The sequence below is a fragment of the Cydia pomonella genome, chromosome 2 (genome assembly GCF_033807575.1).
Source record: "Cydia pomonella isolate Wapato2018A chromosome 2, ilCydPomo1, whole genome shotgun sequence".
NCBI lineage: Eukaryota > Metazoa > Arthropoda > Insecta > Lepidoptera > Tortricidae > Cydia > Cydia pomonella.
Genome location: NC_084704.1, coordinates 2,311,660 through 2,332,427, shown reverse-complemented (window position 1 = coordinate 2,332,427; position 20,768 = coordinate 2,311,660). Strand labels below are relative to the sequence as shown.

The following is a 20,768-nucleotide window of genomic DNA, read 5'->3' as shown; positions in this document are numbered from 1 at the left end:
CAGCTCGGAGCTTCAGTCGTAGATGACGAGTTTTCGTCGACTTTGTTTAATAATAAAAATGTCATTATTATAATCTTTTGGTTATGTGCAGTCACTCACCATTTTATAATCATCTATTTTGCTGATGGATCGGAGATACAGGTTGACTCGCACTAACGTGGGAGCTTCGCCTTTAGTGACAAAAAATATCAAACTTAGACTTTATACGAATTGTGTTAGCCTAGCCCTAGCCATGATGCGACATGGAATATGCCCCTAGGCGCCGACGCTACCGATCAAGGAAAATTAGATTTTGAGGGGTGATGAGTTAATGTCAGATGCTAAAAAATATGGGTGCAATCTTACCAGGTGGTTTCAGTCAAAGTTATGTATAATGCTTCGATTTTTTTAGGATTTTTTAGGATTATATAGTATGTGCAATAATTTTCTAAGTAGGTTTACTTCAAAACCAACTGCTACATTACACCTTCATAAAATGGACCCAACGTATTCTTCTAACTTCGAACATATTCAGTCCATTTCATCGAGCTAAATGCCTCTTGATAGAAACCATAAGGACAACCAGCCAATCTAAAATAAACAAAAAATCTATGTTCTAGAAGACAAAATCCCTTCCAATGCTCTCAAGGGTGAAAAGCGGACCGGTCGTTCGACCGAGACCACGGAGCCGATCACAGAAACAGTTAACGCGTGTCAAAAAACGATTTTGGTCGTTAACACCAAACGGGATTCATTAGAAGAATAAAAATAATAAATATAAAAATGAACATTACACATAACGCGGGTAAGCCTCTCCTCAAGCGGAGAGAGTTGCCCATTCATTTGACTTGTAACCTCGCGACCCGGTAACTCAATGTATGTACTTAGGCTAAATACGAGTACGAGTGTGTCCGCTCGGGAGACTTACCATCGTGACGTCATCGATCTTTGATATACTTCTGACAAATATATTCACGCTCACAACCGCAGGCCCATCTAAGTACCAAGCAAAATATATCGGTTGATAAATAATTATCATACTAATGGAGCTAGCCCTAAACATAACGATAATGATTGTATGTGCCCTGCGTGATGTCGCTCTGAAAATAACATGTTAGCAACGACTCACCTGGACCCGCGCGTGCGGGACGGAACTGATGGAAAATAAACATCGAAATGGAACTCAATCTGTGAATTTAAACAAAACAGGACGTGGACAGATGGACACCGGGATTAAAGAAGCCATCGACGGACTTTGCTTGTTTATAGGAATTTGTGTTAGTGTAATAAATAGAGCAGAAATTTAATCTTAAAATTGAAAAGAAAATCTCATCTAGCTGAGCGTTGTCGGAGGCATATTTACACAAGTTTAGCTGTGCGCGGGGTTCAGATTTAAAAATGTAGGGCTGTCTGTAGCAAATTTAGAACATCACGAAAAGCTTTTAAGGGATTAAAAAGCTGTACACGCTAACCGAATCAATTCGCTATAATCCTACTAATTCTGAGGGAGGAATAAATGCTTATCTGTTAAAATATCAGGCAATGTGGAAGCGTTACATTTAAAGTCACGATTTCATCAAACACATTTCTGTTCCGGCTCCATTACAGAAAACAAATATCTATGTTTGGCAGTTTCGTGTTATGTATCCGAAGCCTCGTGTCAAGAAAACTCCTCCACGAAATCCGGATATGAACTAGATTGACATGAAACGGAAATTACTGTTCCCGTACCGTGCGAGTACGAGTAACACGGCTCAGGCTGGATTAACCGACATTTTCCACGACTTAAGGGCAGAACTTCTGAATATTAATATCAACCCATGAAATGACAGGGACCTAAATATGAATAGAACTCGATAAATGTCGCGTGTTTACAACCTGATATCGATTTTTTAATAGCACTGCATTTTTTATTGTTTTGAAGCAGATAGTGTTTGGACATGGACATTTAATTACATTTTCCAATGTTTGCATGAACAGAAATAAATTATTTTGTAATAATAGTCTATGAGAAAATGAATATTATGTACAGACGATGCACAATAAGTAAATATTAGCAGACCTTGAGGTCGATTCTAATTTAACAATTTGTAATGGATTCGAACTGGCTTTGACACGACCTTGACGATCGTCTTGGTGATAGGCGCGCATATCTCACGCACGACTTTCACTTTATTTAGTATGTACCAATACTACCAATCAGCGTGTGATCTCCAAGCTCTTATCAAAACCAGTTCTAAACAATAACAAATTGTTACATCAGAATCGGGGTCCTTGACAGTAAGTTAACAGATCGTCACTGAGCGTGTGGCATCGTTGGTACAACTTTTTTGCTCATTTAAATAAAAATGTGTAAACGGATTACATGAAACGCATTATTTAATTTTACGCTCGAGGAATACTTTTAAGTTTTTTACAGCTTCGGAGCGTCGGTATTGATGGAAAATAACTTGTTTTTGCTTTAAAGGCCGAATCATGAACCTAAATTGAACAATGAAGCGTATATTTATAAAAAAAGGTAATTTAAATGGCACGGAAAAATCATCCGACCCCTTTTTTGTAACGGCCTTTTCTGTTTAAAAAAAACATTTGACAACCCCGGTAAGAAATGAGCAAAGAGTGCGAACAGAAACGTCCGCCGACTCGAACGAAAAATAAAAGAAGCAATTGTTATCCGTTGAAATATTTCTATTTTTTTACCGAGACGCCGCGATTTAATTACAATTTTGCTCTTTGGTGTTTCAGGCTCGCCCGCACTCGAGCGGTTCGTAGCAACATAAAATATATAAAATACCTATTTATCTCTAATTACAAGTAACAAGAGTTCTCACAAGTTGACTAAATGTGAAAACTGATGTTAATATCTGTAAAAAAACATCATGTAGGCAGACGCTCAAGATGATTTTAAATACGAGGATGTTTTATGATTTAAACGTTCATCTTGAAAGTCCGTGTTACCTAGCACACAGCAATAGAAAAACACAGAAAATCGTAACCCGTACTACTGAACACAGTTGTGTTTGTCGTCGAGCGGCAACCACAACCGGTGGCACGTCTCGAGAAATGCTTGAGTGGTTCAACCGCCCACCTAACCATCCCAATATTGACGAAAAACATAACTTATAACAATGAAAATGTGTTCCTCTACTTCGATAAGATATTTAATAGTGTCTACATCTCCTCCGATGGAATATTGTAACGCAGAATAGTTTTTTTTGCGATTGAATAGCTGGACCGGTCAGTCCTTTCGTCAATATTTATTGAACAGTCCTTATTGGGTTGAATCACCCTGACATTTGCCCGGAGCGGTGCGTAACTAAGGCACGAAAAACTCGAAAAATTTCTACAAAATATCACCTAAACATTAAATTTTCCTTACAAATCCTTTCCGAATGTATCACGTTTCGCTGATAATTTATCGAGTTCTCGTGAAGCGCTACCGACTACGAACAACGATTATGTCGTCTTACTAACCATCTTTATGTCGCTTATGGTAGTAATTGTTCGTACGAAGATATTTATGTTAACGACAGCGGGTCCATCTGGCGATAAACATAGTACAACAGCAAAATGTATTTTTAAAATGCTCCTTATTAATAGTACCTAGGACGGTGTCGGCCATTGAGTTAGGATGGGGAGAGTTCGATGGTAATTCGCCAGAAATAATTGGGGTCATCCATTAATTACGTCACACGAATTTATAGGTTTTATTACCCCTCCCCCTCCTTGTCACACTTGGTCACATTTGGTGAACCCCTCCCCCCTGGCGTTATGTCGCATTTTTGGCAATTTTGTATTCAACGAAATCGGCAAATCGATTTAGTAATGTTAATATTTTATCAAAATATTTTTGATAAAACAAATAGGTATTCGTAATTATATAACCGATTAGGAAAGAAAATTTGAAGGAATAAAGTGATTATCGTTCCAAAAACTTGTTATTTAACTGTACAGGAAATAAAAAATATTAAATAAATTTTCGGTTACTGATGAAGCTAAAGTGACGTCACAAAGTTTGTCTATGTTTGACCCTCCCCCTTGTGACAACATGTCACGTTTTCTTAAGCCCCTACCAAAAATTGTAAAGCATACAAACCGTTTATAGGGAACCAAACCACAAAATAACTAATAATGTCTCGTCATAAATTCCGTAGTAAAAGGCTAGGTTGATCGATACGCACCAAAAGCGAGCATTATGAAGACATCGACGTGACAAATGGTCCCAGACTGACGTAAATAGTAAACGGCCACCTGAATCAATTTACATCAACCCATTTGTGATTAAATGGATGGACTGACTTTAACCGGCAATTTATTAATTGCGGTTCTGTTTATATTCTTAAAAATAACTTGTACTTCTTGCTCTTTTGCTGACTTCAAAAATTAAACGATTACGTTAGGCGGTCTTATATTTTTTTCTGCGAGGTTAATGTTCTGGCCAGTATATGGTCTGTTGTCAAAACATTTATGTGTCACCATAAAATTGTAAACACTTTTTAGTGCACAGACTTGTTAGTGAAACTAAAAACAGACGGTAGGAATATCAGCGGTCATCCATTGATGATGTCACACGAATGTCTAGGTTTTTTGACCCCTCCTCATCTCCTTATTACACTTAGTCACAAAATTTGCAAACCCGGGAGGGATGTGACCCCCTGGCGTGACGTCACATTTTTGACAATTTAGTTTTCAACGAAATTGGAAATTACTAATTAGGTATTATAATTTTAATAAAAAAAAAATAGGAAAATTGGTTATTATATAACACAAAACCAGTTAGGAAAGAAATTTATACGAATAAAAATGATTTTCATTCTAAAAACTTATTATTTATCTTTTCAGCGAATAAATTAAATTTCCGGTTACTCATGAATTTAAAGTGACTTCTCAAAGTTTGTGACCTCCCCCTTGTCACAACATGTCACATTTTCTTGACCCTCTAAACGTGCGACGTAATTAATGGATGACCCTTTACAAACTAACCTAACCTACATTAGATTGAAATGTAACAGGTGCACAATCTTAATGTGTCATATACAAAAACCATTTTTCAATCAAATATTAACCGCTGCTTCTAGTAAAAAAGTACCTAAAAATCTTTAAAAATGTAACCTGCCATCGTTTAGGTATTAAAGTAAAGTGTAGGATTTCCTCTAACACTCATATTAATCTAAGAATAACCAGACGCCGTGACTGGCGGTTCTGTGTAAAGAGCTCTCGCTTAAAGGAATGCTTTTGTCGGGACATGACGAGGCTGAAAAGAAGTACTAAGTTATGAAAAACATTTCAGCCGTGAACAGTTTCTTACAATTTTTTTGCAATATTATTAAAGTGACAAATTGTCTTGTATTTTATCTTTTATACTGTACGGTATTTTGTATGTGCACATTAATAAAATGTCCTTAATTAGTTGAATACGGTAGCCAATATATAGTAGCTTTATTTACCTCTATTTGGTTAATTTGAAATTAACAAGGTCGTGCGTGTGATTAAGATCTTAACGAACATTATTTAATAAAAATATTGACTGTTCTAGTTAAGTAACGTCACGAATATTGTAAAAAGACAAAATGCTTAGATTTCGAAGCAAAGAAAATTCTTATTCACGAATTCGTCACTTCACATTCGAAAGTCAAGTAAGTTACAATAAATCAAGTATTTAAAGTCTATCAGTTTCCCATTTAAGTATATTTACTGTATCAAAAGGGCCGATACACGCACGTGAAAGCCGCGCCTGCTAAAAAATGAACGAGGAAGGCATTTTTCACCGCGTTCCTTCACGTAGGTACTTAAGGTAATGCCTCCCCGCGGCAGTTTCCTGTCGGTTCCACTAAAAGGTTATTGCGGAAGACACCTCTTAGCTTTGATTCTTGTGCCGATATGTTACGGACGGTATTATGTACAATAATGTACATAAATATAGTTACGTATACCGTTATTTAGAAAACTGTATTCATCAGAAGTGTTATGTTATAAGATAAAAATATATTGTGACTATAACCCAGATTTAGGGCACACTCGTTTTCCTCTTCGATTCTTATTTAGGTAACTTTAAACTAATCGACGGAATTATACATTAAAACCCCCTTATTCACAAACGTGTACTAAAGTTATGATGCCGCTGATCATCGTTTATCCCTTTCCGACGTATTGGTATGATGGAAAGGGACAAACGATGATCAGCGGCATCGTAACTTTAGTACACGTTTATGAATAAGGGGATATGGCATTTGTACACTTTAAATCATGAGTATGTACAAATACTACAAACGTACATAAACGATAGTACCTATAATTGATTTATAGGAAAATATTTCTGTAATATATTTTAGTTATCGTAAATATACGCCTAAATTACTCATACGAGATTGAACTCGTTGAAGCAGTCACCAGCAATAGTAGTTACTATTCCAGATGTTCAGCTATAAGTAGCAAATGTTTATAAATACACCTCTATAAGTTTCAAGGTAATTGAAGGGAATACATATTTATCACTACCCAATATCAGCCGGTTTAAAGCCCTTTTAGTTTAGGAATTGGAATATCTATTTATAGATTGTTAAAATGATAGAGATATTAGTATTTAAATAGTTGTAAATAATGGTTTATAGTCGAGTGCATAAAAACGGGTACAATTTTTTAAATGTCCTACTCCCGTTTCTTCAAGAACCATAGCCAAGATGACAATCGTTTATCATCAAATTCCAATCGATGGGTAAATTAACGTATCTCATGAACATGTACATATGTAGTTTCGATTAGCGTTTTCAATAAACGAGTATAAAGGCCCTCCTATTTGTGCGCGAATCACGGCGTGAAGTCTTTGCACGTTGGCTACGCGGCCTGGTCCCAGCTTTTTGGCAGGTACCTTTTTCTTAATCCATGTCAAAGAAAGCAGAAAAACTATACTATCACAGCTCTTTTTATTGGTTCACGATTTGCGTTCGTCCGGAGCTTTCCCCCGTGTTTCGTGCACGTTCTTACCGGGCTTCACTTGGCTAGGCACCGTATGGCTAAGCCGTAAAGCTTAGGTTAACGTGTAAGTCAAGAAGATACTTACCAGTCCCGTTGATGCCGGACGGCCGGATACGCGCGTCGTACCGCCCCGGCCCGAGGATCTGGTCCAGGATCTGCTTCTCCTTCTCCCTGAAGTTTATCTTCGCGTTCACGCATCTGTGGGACGAAGAGGCATTTAGTGTGGCAACAATAGACAAGGAAGAAAGGTAATAATGTATCTTTTAACAATTACAATTGTATAAGTTAAATAAAAAAAATGGTTTGAAATTTTAAAACGAAACTTGTGCATTTATATTTAACCTAGAGAATTTTCGTTGTTTCCCTAAGCCTATACAAAAACACGTTAAATCATTGAATATCAGTAACAAATAGAAATAGCTCTTTTTTGAAATGCACGTGGGCGCCGTGACGACTGATAAATGACTACAAACATTTTTTCTATTTTACTCCTCATTCAATATCTCATGTCTTCAGATTTTAACTAGACAAGATATTCGTGAGTAAATAGCATGGAAAAACTACGCACGCATTTTTTTGTTTGTTATGAAATATATTATTAACCGACTTCAAAAAAGGAGGATATCAATTCGACCGTATTTTTTATGTTTGTTACCTCAGAAATCCATGATTTGAGAACCGATTTGGAAAATTATTATTTTTTGGTTGTAATAGAATAGAATTTCTTAATTTGCTAGAATACGTATGTTATAACGACGACCGGTCTGGCCTAGTTGGTAGTGACCCTGCCTACGAATCCGATGGTCCCGGGTTCAAATCCTGGTAAGGGCATTTATTCGTGTGATGAGCATAGATATTTGTTCCTGAGTCATGGGTGTTTTCTATGTATTTAAGTATTTATAAATATTTATGTATTATATATATCGTTGTCTAAGTACCCTCAACACAAGCCTTATTGAGCTTACTGTGGGACTTAGTCAATTTGTGTAATAATGTCTTATAATATTTATTTATTTATTGGCAGAAAAGGTTTTACAAGTAAGTATCAGTATTCAGTCAGTCAGTTCCAGTTCCAGATTGGTCCAATTTTGATAATGGGATCCATGATGAATTGAAGTCCTAAAAATCCGTTATGTACATACATAGTCGCCTAGTACCCATAAGCTTCTACAGTGTTGCTTACTTTGGGGCTATGCTAGGTCGATAAATGTAAGATTATCCCCAAAATATTGTTTATTTGATGGACCGAATCAAACTAAATAGGTAACTATACTTGTAACTAGCTGAATCAATGATATGAACTTTTTAGATCAAGACTATAATTATGTTGCGAGCGAACAACTAAACGATGAAACCATAAATAGTGTGTAATGTAGTCGGACATGTTTTGGCATGCTGTCTAGTTCAGCCACTGAACGCGATACGAGTGTGAACTACGCGGACAGAAATAACCAACTAGTAATTACAGTTCAGTTTATTTATTTTTTTGATTCCGCTACCTAAAGGTTGTCTGGAAGAGATCGCTTTTTAGCGATAAGACCGCCTGTTGTTTATCTCTTCTTTATGTGTTGTATTATTTGTACTGTTTCTGTATTGAGGTATGCAATAAAGAGTATTTGTATTGTATTGTATTGTACAGTTGTAGGACCGTTCGACCGATTCGCTACCTAAAGGTTGTCTGGAAGAGATCGCTTTTTAACGATAAGACCGGCTGTTGTTTATCTCTTCTTTATGTGTTGTATTATTTGTACTGTTTCTGTATTGAGGTATGCAATAAAGAGTATTTGTATTGTATTGTATTGTACAGTTGTAGGACCGTAACTACTCGTATTTCTCAAGACTCAGTAGAATTTTATTGGACTATTTATCAACATATTACAGTATATACTCGTAGTAAACACCCCTATAATGGAACAGGCACCAGTAAGGGGATGGTATTGACAAATGCTGTAAAACAAGTATTTACCATCAGTTTTTAATCGCTGGCAACATCTTACCATAAACAAGAGCCAAAGAGCTGCTAAAGTTAAATTTTTCATTGATATTTGTTAGTTTGAAAACGAATGACGCCATACATCCTATGACTGGAGCAAAAAACTATAGTTTTGATTGGTTAATAATATTGAAACTAAATGCAGTAGCTTTCTTTAAATACATAGAAAACATAAAGGACGAATTGGACATTCAACTTTTAAAGTATTACGCGGTAGACATTTTACAGATGTCGGTGAAATATTAAAAATACTTTCCTCTTAAACATACATTACACATTATGTTATGGTGTGTTATGGATAGATCTGAGCTTACTAACTATATTTCCACTCCGGTTTCCTGATTTTAATGTAAAAATTAGTGTACGTAAGTATTAGGTAGAACTTGAAAGGGTATCCAGCTATCGATATCACGGTTACATCAACGACCTAGACATTACGTGGTAATTAGCTTCCTTTGCATTAAGTTGTAATGATATTAATACAAATCTTGCTGCCACAAAATTAGCCACAGGTATATCTTAATCATGGCCTTTCAAACCACACCACATTATTACGTCCACTAGATATAACCGGTATAAATTCGAATATAACTCAGTATATCCGGCGTTTAGTGGTCGAATTCCATCGCATCCTCACTCGACAATCGGCCGGCGGCGGCGGCCCGATTCGGACAGTCATTCATTCATTTGTTTAATTATGTCTTCAGTCCAGTGAGACTATTTCGCCAGTATCAATAGGTATTAGGAGCTTTAAATACGACTAAAATTGTACGGTTAGTACAAGACCGTGTACGGTGATTTTATCAACTCTTGCAAAGCGGGACTTAGCACGTGGACTACCGACCGTTGACTTCAAAATGTTAACCACCATTTTAACGCGTTTCAAGATGAATTCTCCATTCACTGCATACTACCTCATTAGTTTACTGTATAATAAGCTATTGAAATTACACTTTAAACGATATTAATGAGCAAAAACAAAGGTTAATCAGGAGACGTGACTATCAAGATGGCGCTCGAACCGGAAGTCTAATAATATGTCACACGGATACAATACTGATCTGTCAGTGTCAAAAATGACGTTTATGGTTGAAGAAATGTCACTTTTGAAACTGATAGATCAGTATCATATCGGTGTGACATATTTATTTATTTATTTAATCTTTATTGCACAAAAGAAAAACAATCTTATAGTACAAAAGGCGGACTTAATGCCACGAGGCATTCTCTACCAGTCAACCTTAAGGCTAAGCAGAGAGATTGTGAGCGGTGCTACAATTACAACAGCTAAACAAATCAAACAAAAATACATATAATAATATATACATACAAATAAAATACACACATACTATATACATATATAAATAAAAAATAAATTAATATTATGTAGTAGTAGTTTAACGTCAAACCCATGCTCCCGCTATTTGTCTAAGCGTGCGATAATGTCCCGACGATCCTCAACGACATTTTTTTAAATTATATGACATGAGAGAGTAAGAATTTGTGATATGATTTATTTGACTGTTTGTCCTAAAGGTTATTCATGTTTTATTAACGCAGACGTAGATTTTTCTAAAATGTTTTGTGTGTAACTAATAATATTTTTTAATTCGATTTTTTTATTTTCTGGCGACTGACAAAATAGGTTTGCTTAGGCAAAAGTTATTAGTCTCATTATAAATTGTGATAATGAAGCACACGATACCAGTATGTACATTCAGCAAAGCTATCAGCTAGGCACCTCTGCATACACATTTGTATGCAGATGTGCTAAGATAATAGTTTTGCTGACTGTTCATTAACTTCCAGATTAGATTTGGGACAAATCTATAAAGCAAAACTTTTATAACTATATAAACTTTCAGTTGCGTAACAAATCCTCTATCAAATCCATAATCAAAAATCTCGGAAAACTTCCTCCTTATTAAAGTATTTTTTATGGTATACCAACCATAACCTCCTTAATTGTATTAATAATACAAATAACACCGTTTAACTATTGTTCACCTCGTTCGGGACGGCAACATCAACGAAAGGAAAACCGATTGTTAAACATGAAAGTAAAATGAAGGGTTGATTGTGCCCCGAATTAACCTAAATTGTCGATGATATCGCACCCATTACTGGTATTTGTAATAAAAATATCCGTGTCGGTGAATTTTCTCAAGGTTTTATGAAATCAGTACCTCTAGTGTAAATAAATTCGATTTCGAAACGTGACGTACGCGTTTGCGTTTAGTCTCATTTTGTATTGGATTTAGAAAGAGCGCGCCAAGCGGGACGTTTTGGAAACTCAAAATCCTATACAAAATGAGACTTAACGCAAACGCGTTCGTCACGTTATGATGTCGTTCAAATTTACACTAGGGGTACTGAACTATTGTACTCGCGAACTCCTTTGGGAAGATAGTGAATTTGCAGACTAAACCCACGCGTCGCGGAAGCTATAAAAAATGTCGTTTAGATGTTTTACGTCAATCGCATTTTTTGAACTGATTTCTAGAAGGAGACCAGGCAAACATTCAGAACGGAGATTTAAAGCAAGTCGGGCTTTAACATTATTCAATTTGTTCGACTGCATCTGGGCAAATCAAGTTTTAGACTGACACTTTTCACGTCTCTGGTGTTACCAGTACCCCTTGTGTAAAATTCGATAGCGAGACGTGACGCGTAGGGTCACCTGTTCAACAGTTAACCACCTAATATTCAAAGCATCACACCGCGTAATAGGTCAATCAGAGCCAACTTTTTTCTACTTTTACCGAAAGGTAAGTTATCTGGCTACAATTTGGCATTTAAGAATATTTCGTATACTTAACAGTTCTTGAGAAAGTCATGTTTTAAAAAAAAATGGGAAATGGCTAACTGTGTCCACCCCCTAGTACACTATTAACCGGGGGGGTATGCTACAATTAACCATGGCGTACACAGTTAATCACTCAATATGAATAATTATTTATTTTGAAATAATAACCCCATTCGTTATAATATTTATTTTGAAATAAAGGGTACATTCGACAAAATCAACAAAAAAACATAATCTTCTTACGTTAGTTAGGAACAAAATAAAGTGTTTATGAATTCAACAATTTAACTTAAAGTTTTGAAACATTAATGATATCAAAAGCGTTTTTTATTATAATTATATCAATATGAGTGAGTTTTGACTTCTTAAATATAAAATTAGAACTAACTTATACGCTTAATAGGACATACGACTATGGAGATCCATTTAGTTTCATTATAATCTTCTTATTAATTATTGGCACGTAATCAGTCTCAAATCAGTGTTTTAAAATACTAATAAGCCTCATATTTATAAAAATTGGCCTTTATAAACTTATTAATCAACAAACATATAGCACTGACAGCTAAAGAGATCCAAATAGTTTCATTATAATCTAACTACTAATTATTTATTGGCACAAAGTCAGTCTCAAATCAGTGTCATAGAAAAAAGTCTTACTTACTTTTTCATTGTCTTACTTACAATGTACATTGATATGTCGAAATTGAATTTGCGTTAAAGATTTAGGTTGAAGTAGCCTGCAATACTATGTTTTGTTGATTCTTAAGGTCTAGTCCGTCCGTAAGTAAGACTTTTCTATGACACTGATTTGAGACTGACTTTGTGCCAATAAATAATTAGTAGTTAGATTATAATGAAACTATTTGGATCTCTTTAGCTGTCAGTGCTATATGTTTGTTGATTAATAAGTTTATAAAGGCCAATTATTATAAATATGAGGCTTATTAGTATTTTAAAACACTGATTTGAGACTGATTACGTGCCAATAATTAATAAGAAGATTATAATGAAACTAAATGGATTAAATGAAAAGGACATTTGCCTGCGGCTGCTGCCCATAATTTTTGGATCAGGCAATATATATTTCAAATCAAATCAAATCAAATCACTTTATTGCCAAAACATGATGATACAAAGAAAAACAATACAAACAATACATAAAGTCTAGGTTAAGTAGGTATGTACTAAATTATTCCAGGTTAAGTACTAACTTATTGTCTAAACTAATTGGTAATCAAAATTAGCAAGACATGTTGGCTGTGGGGTACCAAGCTCAGCATATGCTAGACTGGCGTCCAGCGCTGGTTTTCAATTTAATATCCCGTACTCGAATACCCGCATTGTCAGATACCAAAGGCTCGCAAAATGTTTGGTGCGTCTTATTTTTAAGCCTCAAAAAGCTTACAAAGAAATCGGAATCTTCATCGTTGTCATCGATTTTTTCTAAAATTTTTGCCACTTAATAGACAAAGGTTTTCTTCAATGGAAATAAGACTAGCACGAATACATTTTCCTTTGGATCTCGAGGTATTGGTTCAAAGACTTCAAAGTTCCCATCCAGTACTACTTCCCCCACATTCTATAGCCTTCTTCATGTCATCTGCGGAATGGCCTCCTTTCTTTCGTTCTGGTTGTTTACTACGCCCCATCTAAAAAATAAATTAAATCAAAATTGAAAAAAGCAGCAAATAAATAAAGCTTTACAAATAATTGGGGTATGGTACACAATTAATCTAATGCGGTACACAATTAACCATAGTTAGTACACAGTTAACCATGGTTAACTGTAGAACGTACCGTTTTGGTTAATTGTAGACCACCCCACTCCCGAAGCCGTTACGCAAACCTCATTTTTAAATGAGCGTCACTACGCACACAAGTACTTTACCAGATGGAACATGTTTAGTTAGTCTACACAACGAACATATAAGCATCTATGTGATGCTAAGCTAAAACGAGTAAAGAGAAAAAGTACTCACGTTGTTTTTTCACGTGTCTTCATTAAAAAAACACAAAATCGTTCTTCACACAACCGGCGCGCACGCTAGCTCGCGGCAAACTGGGGACGGGGGAGAGGGGCTATTCCGTCATTCATCGCGCGGCGCTGCACGAAGTGGCAACATCGCGTTTGCAAATTATTGCGATGGTTAACTGTGTCCACATGGTTAACTGTTGAACAGGAGACCCTACGTGTACGCGTAGTGTCATTTTGTATGGGATTTTGAATTTCCAAAACGTCCCGCTTGGCGCGCTGTTTCTAAATCCTATACAAAATGAGACTTAACTCAAACGCGTATGTCACGTCACGCTATCGAATAAATTTACACTGGGGGTTCAGAAATGTCTCTAGAGTTACCAAGAAATCACGTTTCTAGTTTAATATTTGACTAAACTTTAGGTCTAACAGAGAGCAATAAATAAACAGCTTGTTTTAACTCATTAAATATAAAAAGGCGGCCAAGTGCGAGTCGGACTCGCCCATGAAGGGTTCTGTACCATTTATGACGTATTAAAAAAAAACTACTTACTAGATCTCGTTCAAACCAATTTTCGGTGGAAGTTTGCATGGTAATGTATATCATATATTTTTTTTAGATTTTTCATTCTGTTATTTTAGAAGTTACGGGGGGGGGGGGGACACACATTTTACCACTTTGGAAGTGTCTCTCGCGCAAACTACACAGTAAGACGGTACAATTCTCTTCGTGTACAGTTCAATAACGCTTTCAGGGTGCTGATGGGGCTGCCGCGATACTGTAGTGCATCAGGGATGTTTGCCGAGGCGCGGGTGGACTGTTTCCACGCGACTATGCGCAAGCGTTGTACATCCCTGGTGCGCCGGATCCGCGCCAGTACCAACAGCATTCTGAGAATGATATCTGAACGGGTAGATTCTGTATATCTCAACCGCTGTTGTAGTTTGCACCTGAACCGGGATGTGAAATATCTACACTGACATCCTGACAACTGTATAGAATAGCGAAATTGTATGAAGTGACATTTTATCAAATTTGACATCTGTATCAATTAATAGCTATATTGAATGAAACATTTTAAAATTAATTTTATTTGTATTTATTTTTATTTGATCGAATTTTGTTTTTATTGTATTCTGTTTGATTTAGTTTCACTTCTTTTCAATTTCAATTAATTTATTTATTCTTAATCATCATTAATTTATTGTGTATAGTACTAATCATATATTTTAAGATATACATTTTTTTTACTAACAATAATTGATCTCAGTTGGTCTCTCAATAAATGAAATTGAAATTGAATTGAAATTATTCAGTTTAGAAAAAAATTATATTAGAAACCTCAATATCATTTTTAAAGATCTATCCATAGATACCCCACACGTATGGGTTTGATGAAAAAAGATTTTTTGATTTTCAGTTTTAAGTATGGGGAACCCCCAAAATTTATTGTTTTTTTTTCTATTTTTGTGTAAAAATCTTAATGCAGTTCATAGAATACATCTACTTACCAAGTTTGAACAGTATAGCTCTTATAGTTTCGGAAAAAAGTGGCTGTGACATAATCGGACAGACAGACGGACATGACGAATCTATAAGGGTCCCGTTATTTGCCAATTGGCTACGGAACCCTAAAAAGTAGTATGGAGTCACTGTACTTTGGCATCATGACCATTAATCTATTGCCAGAAAAGTATGATAGATAATGAATTCTTGTATAAAAATGATCTATCAAAAGTCACAATAAACGAAGCGATATGCAGTGGGGACAGGTGGCTTTTGCCGGTAAATATCTGAGCGCTGAATATGCCGGTTTTAGTGAAGTGGTCTCGTCAAGTAGACGTGGACGTCTATTTAATATGTTTACAAATATTTATATGCCATATGAGCTAGAACCAGAGGGTCTACCGCGAACCACGTTCGACGTGTTGCCTCCCTGTCACAATTACGTATGAATTTACAAGTGCGACAGAGAGGCAACACGTGGAACGTGGTTCGCGGTAGGCCCTCTGTTTTAATGGACGACATATAACCTTGCAAGGTCCAATGTGTATTAAAATGTGTGTTACTTCGCTTCAATCTAACTAGAATCTTTCATAAACCAAAAAACTGGAAAATTGTCTCATTGCTTACTCTATTAATCGAAATTCATCCCCCATATAAAACAAACTTCAAATTAAAAATAGGCGAATTTTGTATGGTGGGCGCTATGACGATAAAGAAGATGTTTATTGACGCTTCTTGCAAGTTATCTGGCGCTCCGTTGGTAACCACCAAAATACGTAGAAAAAAATGATTTTCGTTATTTCTTGACGTCTTTACATAATCAAATAACATAATATAAAATAATACAAAATAAGAAGTGCTAGTAATTTTATCTTAGTGTTGATACTCACTCTGCAAATTGCGTGAAGCATAGGAGTAGCAGGCAGAAGAAGGCGGCGCATGATGGCCGCGACACGTCCATCCTCCGTCTGGAACAAGCAAACCACACTATAACTCAAATACTGAGGAACGTATTTCTTTTTCATTGGTTCTATTGATTCTTTTCCGTGGCCCAAGAGTAGTACGTTTCATACTTTACTTTATTCAGCCGTCCTAACTGACATCCTAACTAGATAGCTACCTAAAAAAGTTGTTCTGCGAGCAGTCACACTCTTACACTAAGAGATTTAGAGCTCGCGGGCCAGCTTCTCTCCGTAGTTTGGACTTTGGAAACCTATAAGAACGTACCCGTATAAGAACGTACGAGTAGAGTGCCAAGTTTTACAAAAACACGCCTTTTTATATTAAACGGGACTTTAATTCTCGAGATTTTCTTAATGTAGTCTTAAGAAAGTAATATTGGGTTATTAAAGAGCTAGTAAAGGTAAAACGTTGAAATGTCATGCGTGCAAATTATCCATAACCGATACTAGGTATAGTAGATACACATTTGTGTGAGTTTCCTTATGTCTCGTAAAAAATTATCAGAGAAATTCCACGTGTTTTTCTCTCGTAGACAACACGTCGATGGCGCCCGTCCAAAAACCAAATTCAGAAACAAAAATTCAACACCAATATTATACCAATTCATAATAGATCAGTGCCACGTTAACACGCATTACCGAGCTCTTTAGAGCGATCAATCGCTCGTAAACAATACGATTTCATTATCATTTGATATATACATATAATGTAGAGAATAAGGCCAAAGCAGACCGAGTATCGATGCCCGCTGAACTTTATTTATAATGCAGCGTGAGCTTCGACCCACTTGCTGATGAGGATACCGAGAATTAGAGGGTTAACTGGTAATTCGAGGGCGAAAGGTTCAAGTAATTCTTCTAGGCTTAATATCTTACCAGTTTTGGAAACATTTAACTTAAGACTAATAAGCAACAAAACAAGGTGGTTCAAAATTCTACTCATTTTAATAGGGATATCTTTGTAGCATCCTAAAGAAGTCCTGTGTCTGTCTATGTTGTTTTAAACGTCAAATTAACAATCAATATTAATAATAAATTAAAAGTCAATAACACTTGCACAGTCAGGGCTATCAAAATTGCTGCCAACTTAATAGCTTGGTCTAAATTTACGCTAAACCAATGAATCGACGCAGTCTTCCAGTTTTTACTAAAGCATTTGCTGAGAAAGAAAGGCCTGACTGAAGTTAGTCCGATTCATCATAATATTTTCCTTAAGGTACTTACTCATTGAAACGAGTCGGGGTTTGAAACTTGAACTGGCTATCAACGCTTCAAAATTGTATCTTCGAGTATACTTATGATGACAAATAGCACATGTAAAACAATTATGCATCTGCCAAGAATAATTAAAGCGACATCTATATGTCAGAGCGGCCATTACTCAGTGCCCCGACCACCTGCCATCATTTACAATATTATTCCACCGTTGATTACAATACGTCTATGATATACCTTTAATCAAGAAAAACGAGGGGTAGGGTGATTGCTCTTTCATTTTCATCGCGAATTTACACCGTAATTACATATAAATAAGGTTGTGTTTGTGTCATCAAATATAGAGTATAACTTCCTTGTTACGTAATTTTGTGTCATATCAAGGGCGAAGGCATGAATTCTAGAGTTGCGTCTAATAGGAGGTTATTAAAGGTCTAGTTACGAGCATACACGTGTCTAAGCTTTTCCCTTTATGCCGTTCGTATAAGGAAATATATATTATATCTTGTAACATGGCAAACCTGCATAGTGCAGCCACAGTACGCACTGGCCAGTAATAAAAAAAAAACTAAGCCTTTCCGCGCGTCTTTTGTTTTTTCTTCCTGAATGACTCCAAATCTGAACTTACATTTTTAATTATATTTATCAGTTCTCATGATTTATTTCTGATAAAATAATCGTTAATTCATATGTAGGCTGTTAGAGGCAGCCGCAGGTAAAATTTGTATTATTATAAATAGGATTAACTTTCTGCTTATATTTAAATAAACCTATAGTTTATTTTTAGCATTAGGAAGAAGGTAAGTAATTTTGACGTGTTTTTCTATTGAAAAATAAATCACGGCAAATATGTAACAATTATAAATCTTTATACGATCATTTACATTATTTTGCTTTTATAAGTAATAGTTACTGATTTTTAAAAAGCGTTTTTTGATGAAAATACGTCTTAATTGTTTACTTTTATTCTAATGCTAAAATAAAGCTATAATCCAAGTCTTAATTTTACGTCACAGGTTTATCTCACAAAATGAGGCTTGGAATAGGTTCCGACTCGAAATCTAAGAAAGAGTGATTGTTGCAGCCTTTTCTGCTGATTTTAAATTGAAAACGCATGATTGAGCTAGTTCTTTATATTTGCTGCTGAAGTTTTATTTGCTTGCGCCCTGAGCCCGCGTAGCCCTCAGTAGCACCCGCTGCTGGAATTTATCCTTCGGCTCGAGGAAGATTGGAATTCGAGAACGTTAAGGCCAGTGACGATATTTCATTGGTTTAGACTTGCATACTGACGAATATTTGTTTATTTTATTGTATATATTTTTATTATTATTGTTGTACTATAAGAACCTAGTTTCCATTTAACGCTCTAGTTAGCCGGTTACAATCTCTGAAGCAGATAATCTTTACATTTAAAAATAAAATCATAGTTTTATGCTTTGCGTACTTACCTACAACCACTGAAAATCATATTAACATATTCACGGCCCGATTAGAAGAATGATTAAGATATCTTGGAAAGATCTTTAAAAGATCGATAACTAAATGACCTGTCAAAATTGACGTTTATTTCGATTCCGCTGTGATCCCTATAAGATCGAGTCGAGCTGCTTCTGTCAATTATACGACATACAAACTATATCGAAATGAGAACCTATCTAAACCAGAACTTATCGTTATCGTATCTCATTCTTCGAATTGGGCCGTCAGTGTCAGCGCGAGCTACACGCTACGAGCGTAGACGTTAACATGTGAAAACCGTATGTAGCGAAAAGCGCCTACGAACGGAGAACCTCTCGGGTTGCTGGCAGTGAATCTGTTAAAGTTGTGATAAATAAATAAAATAGCTATTTAAGACCACCAAAGACATGTTCAAAACCATATTTAGACGAGACTCTTAGCGCGAGCGTGGAAAATCTAAACTTCGGTATTTTTGTCTATCGCTACAACGCATGACACTTGAGGTTTACGATCGCAGCCCATCTCTTCTTATCTTATCTTATCTTCTAATTTTCGGGGGCCCTTGGGGATACACTTCGACCCATAGGGATCTTTTGTGTAGTTGCCCTTAAGGAAAGATCCATTAGCTACTCAAGAGCTTTTTTGACCATTTCCATGTGCCGGATGATGGATCTTATGGGTAGCCTTTTGAATTCCTTTGATTCCAGATAGCCTGCTCCAAAGTCCTTCATTCTTTGTCTGGCGAGGGCGTGACATTCACACATTAGGTGTGTAACTGTCTCTTCCTCTTCACTACACATTCGACAATTGGTGTTTTCAGAGTATCCCATCCTGGCCAAAACCTCTTTGACCCCATAATGGCCCGTAAACACCCCTGTTATAATTTGAAGTTGTCTCCTGCGAAGTTTCCATAGCTTTTTGCTCCAACCGGAGTCTACTCCTTGTATGTAGAGCTTTGAGTGCAGTCCATCTCACTTGCACTTATGTATTGGTGTGTGCGATCGAGTTCACGCAGTCGGTACCGTAAATGTCAAGTGTCAACTCATGGCAGTCTTGCTTAATTCAGTTTCGTCGGCGGCAGCCATAACAGGTGAAATCGTGACTCACATACTGAAACAATTACACCCCACTTGGGGATTAATCGTGATCACAGGATGTCACGACATGTATAAAGAGAATTGCATGAACAGCCGCCATTTAAAGCAAAGGCTAAAGCTGCCACTAATTGTTGGCTCGCCTGTTTTTTCAGCTAATTGTTTGGTTGAACAACTAGCAAACATAGAAACGTTCTAAATGTGAATACGCTAAACAATGTATTATGAATACACTACCATGGTGTCTCTTGTATCCGTCAGCTTCGCTCTTCTGGCAATCTTTCTCTGTCTCATCTCACTGAACTGGTTACATGTCCGATTCTTTCTCTATTCAGGCAGCTCGCCTTTGGAATAGTCTCCCCGTCAAAATTAGACTGTCCGAACAGGTTTGCTTTTAAAAAATCCTTAAGTGAGCACTTTGCTGGCAGTGCGTACTGGAAAACCTTACGGACCGATTCGAAGAATGAAATACGATAACGATAAGTTCTGGTTTAGATAAGTTCTTATTTAGATATCGTTTGTATGTCGTATAATTGACAGAAGCAGCTCGATTCGGGCAACCAATGTTACTTTGTCGTTAGAAATATCATAGATAGATCTTATTGGGATCGCAGCGGAATCAAAATAAACGTCAATATTGACATGTCGTGTAGTTATCGATCTTTTAAAGATCTTTCCAAGATCTTAAACGTCTCTTAATTATTCTTCGAATCGGGCCGTTAGTGTTTCTGCGTTGTAAGTTCATCTGATTTCATATGTATGTATGTATATGTTTTTTTATACTACGTCGGTGGCAAACAA

At 36.2% G+C, this 20,768-nt stretch overlaps 1 protein-coding gene across 10 annotated transcripts in view; it reads right to left on the bottom strand.

Annotated features, from left to right (window-relative positions):
• Positions 1-20,768, bottom strand: part of LOC133531337 (glutamate-gated chloride channel) — a 51,691-nt gene that overhangs the window by 14,704 nt on the left and 16,219 nt on the right. For 4 of the 10 annotated variants that reach the window (XM_061869498.1, XM_061869489.1, XM_061869536.1 and 1 more), the window contains exons 2-4: positions 16,129-16,206; positions 7,040-7,152; positions 100-170 (exon numbers count right to left, since the gene is read on the bottom strand). In XM_061869498.1, coding sequence (XP_061725482.1) covers positions 100-170; positions 7,040-7,152; positions 16,129-16,199 — 255 coding nt within the window. In that variant the 5' untranslated portion in view covers positions 16,200-16,206. Of the gene's footprint in view, positions 1-99; positions 171-907; positions 976-3,453; positions 3,522-7,039; positions 7,153-16,128; positions 16,207-20,768 lie in introns of all 10 variants that reach the window. The other 6 variants (XM_061869520.1, XM_061869506.1, XM_061869559.1 and 3 more) reach the window with 2 other exon arrangements.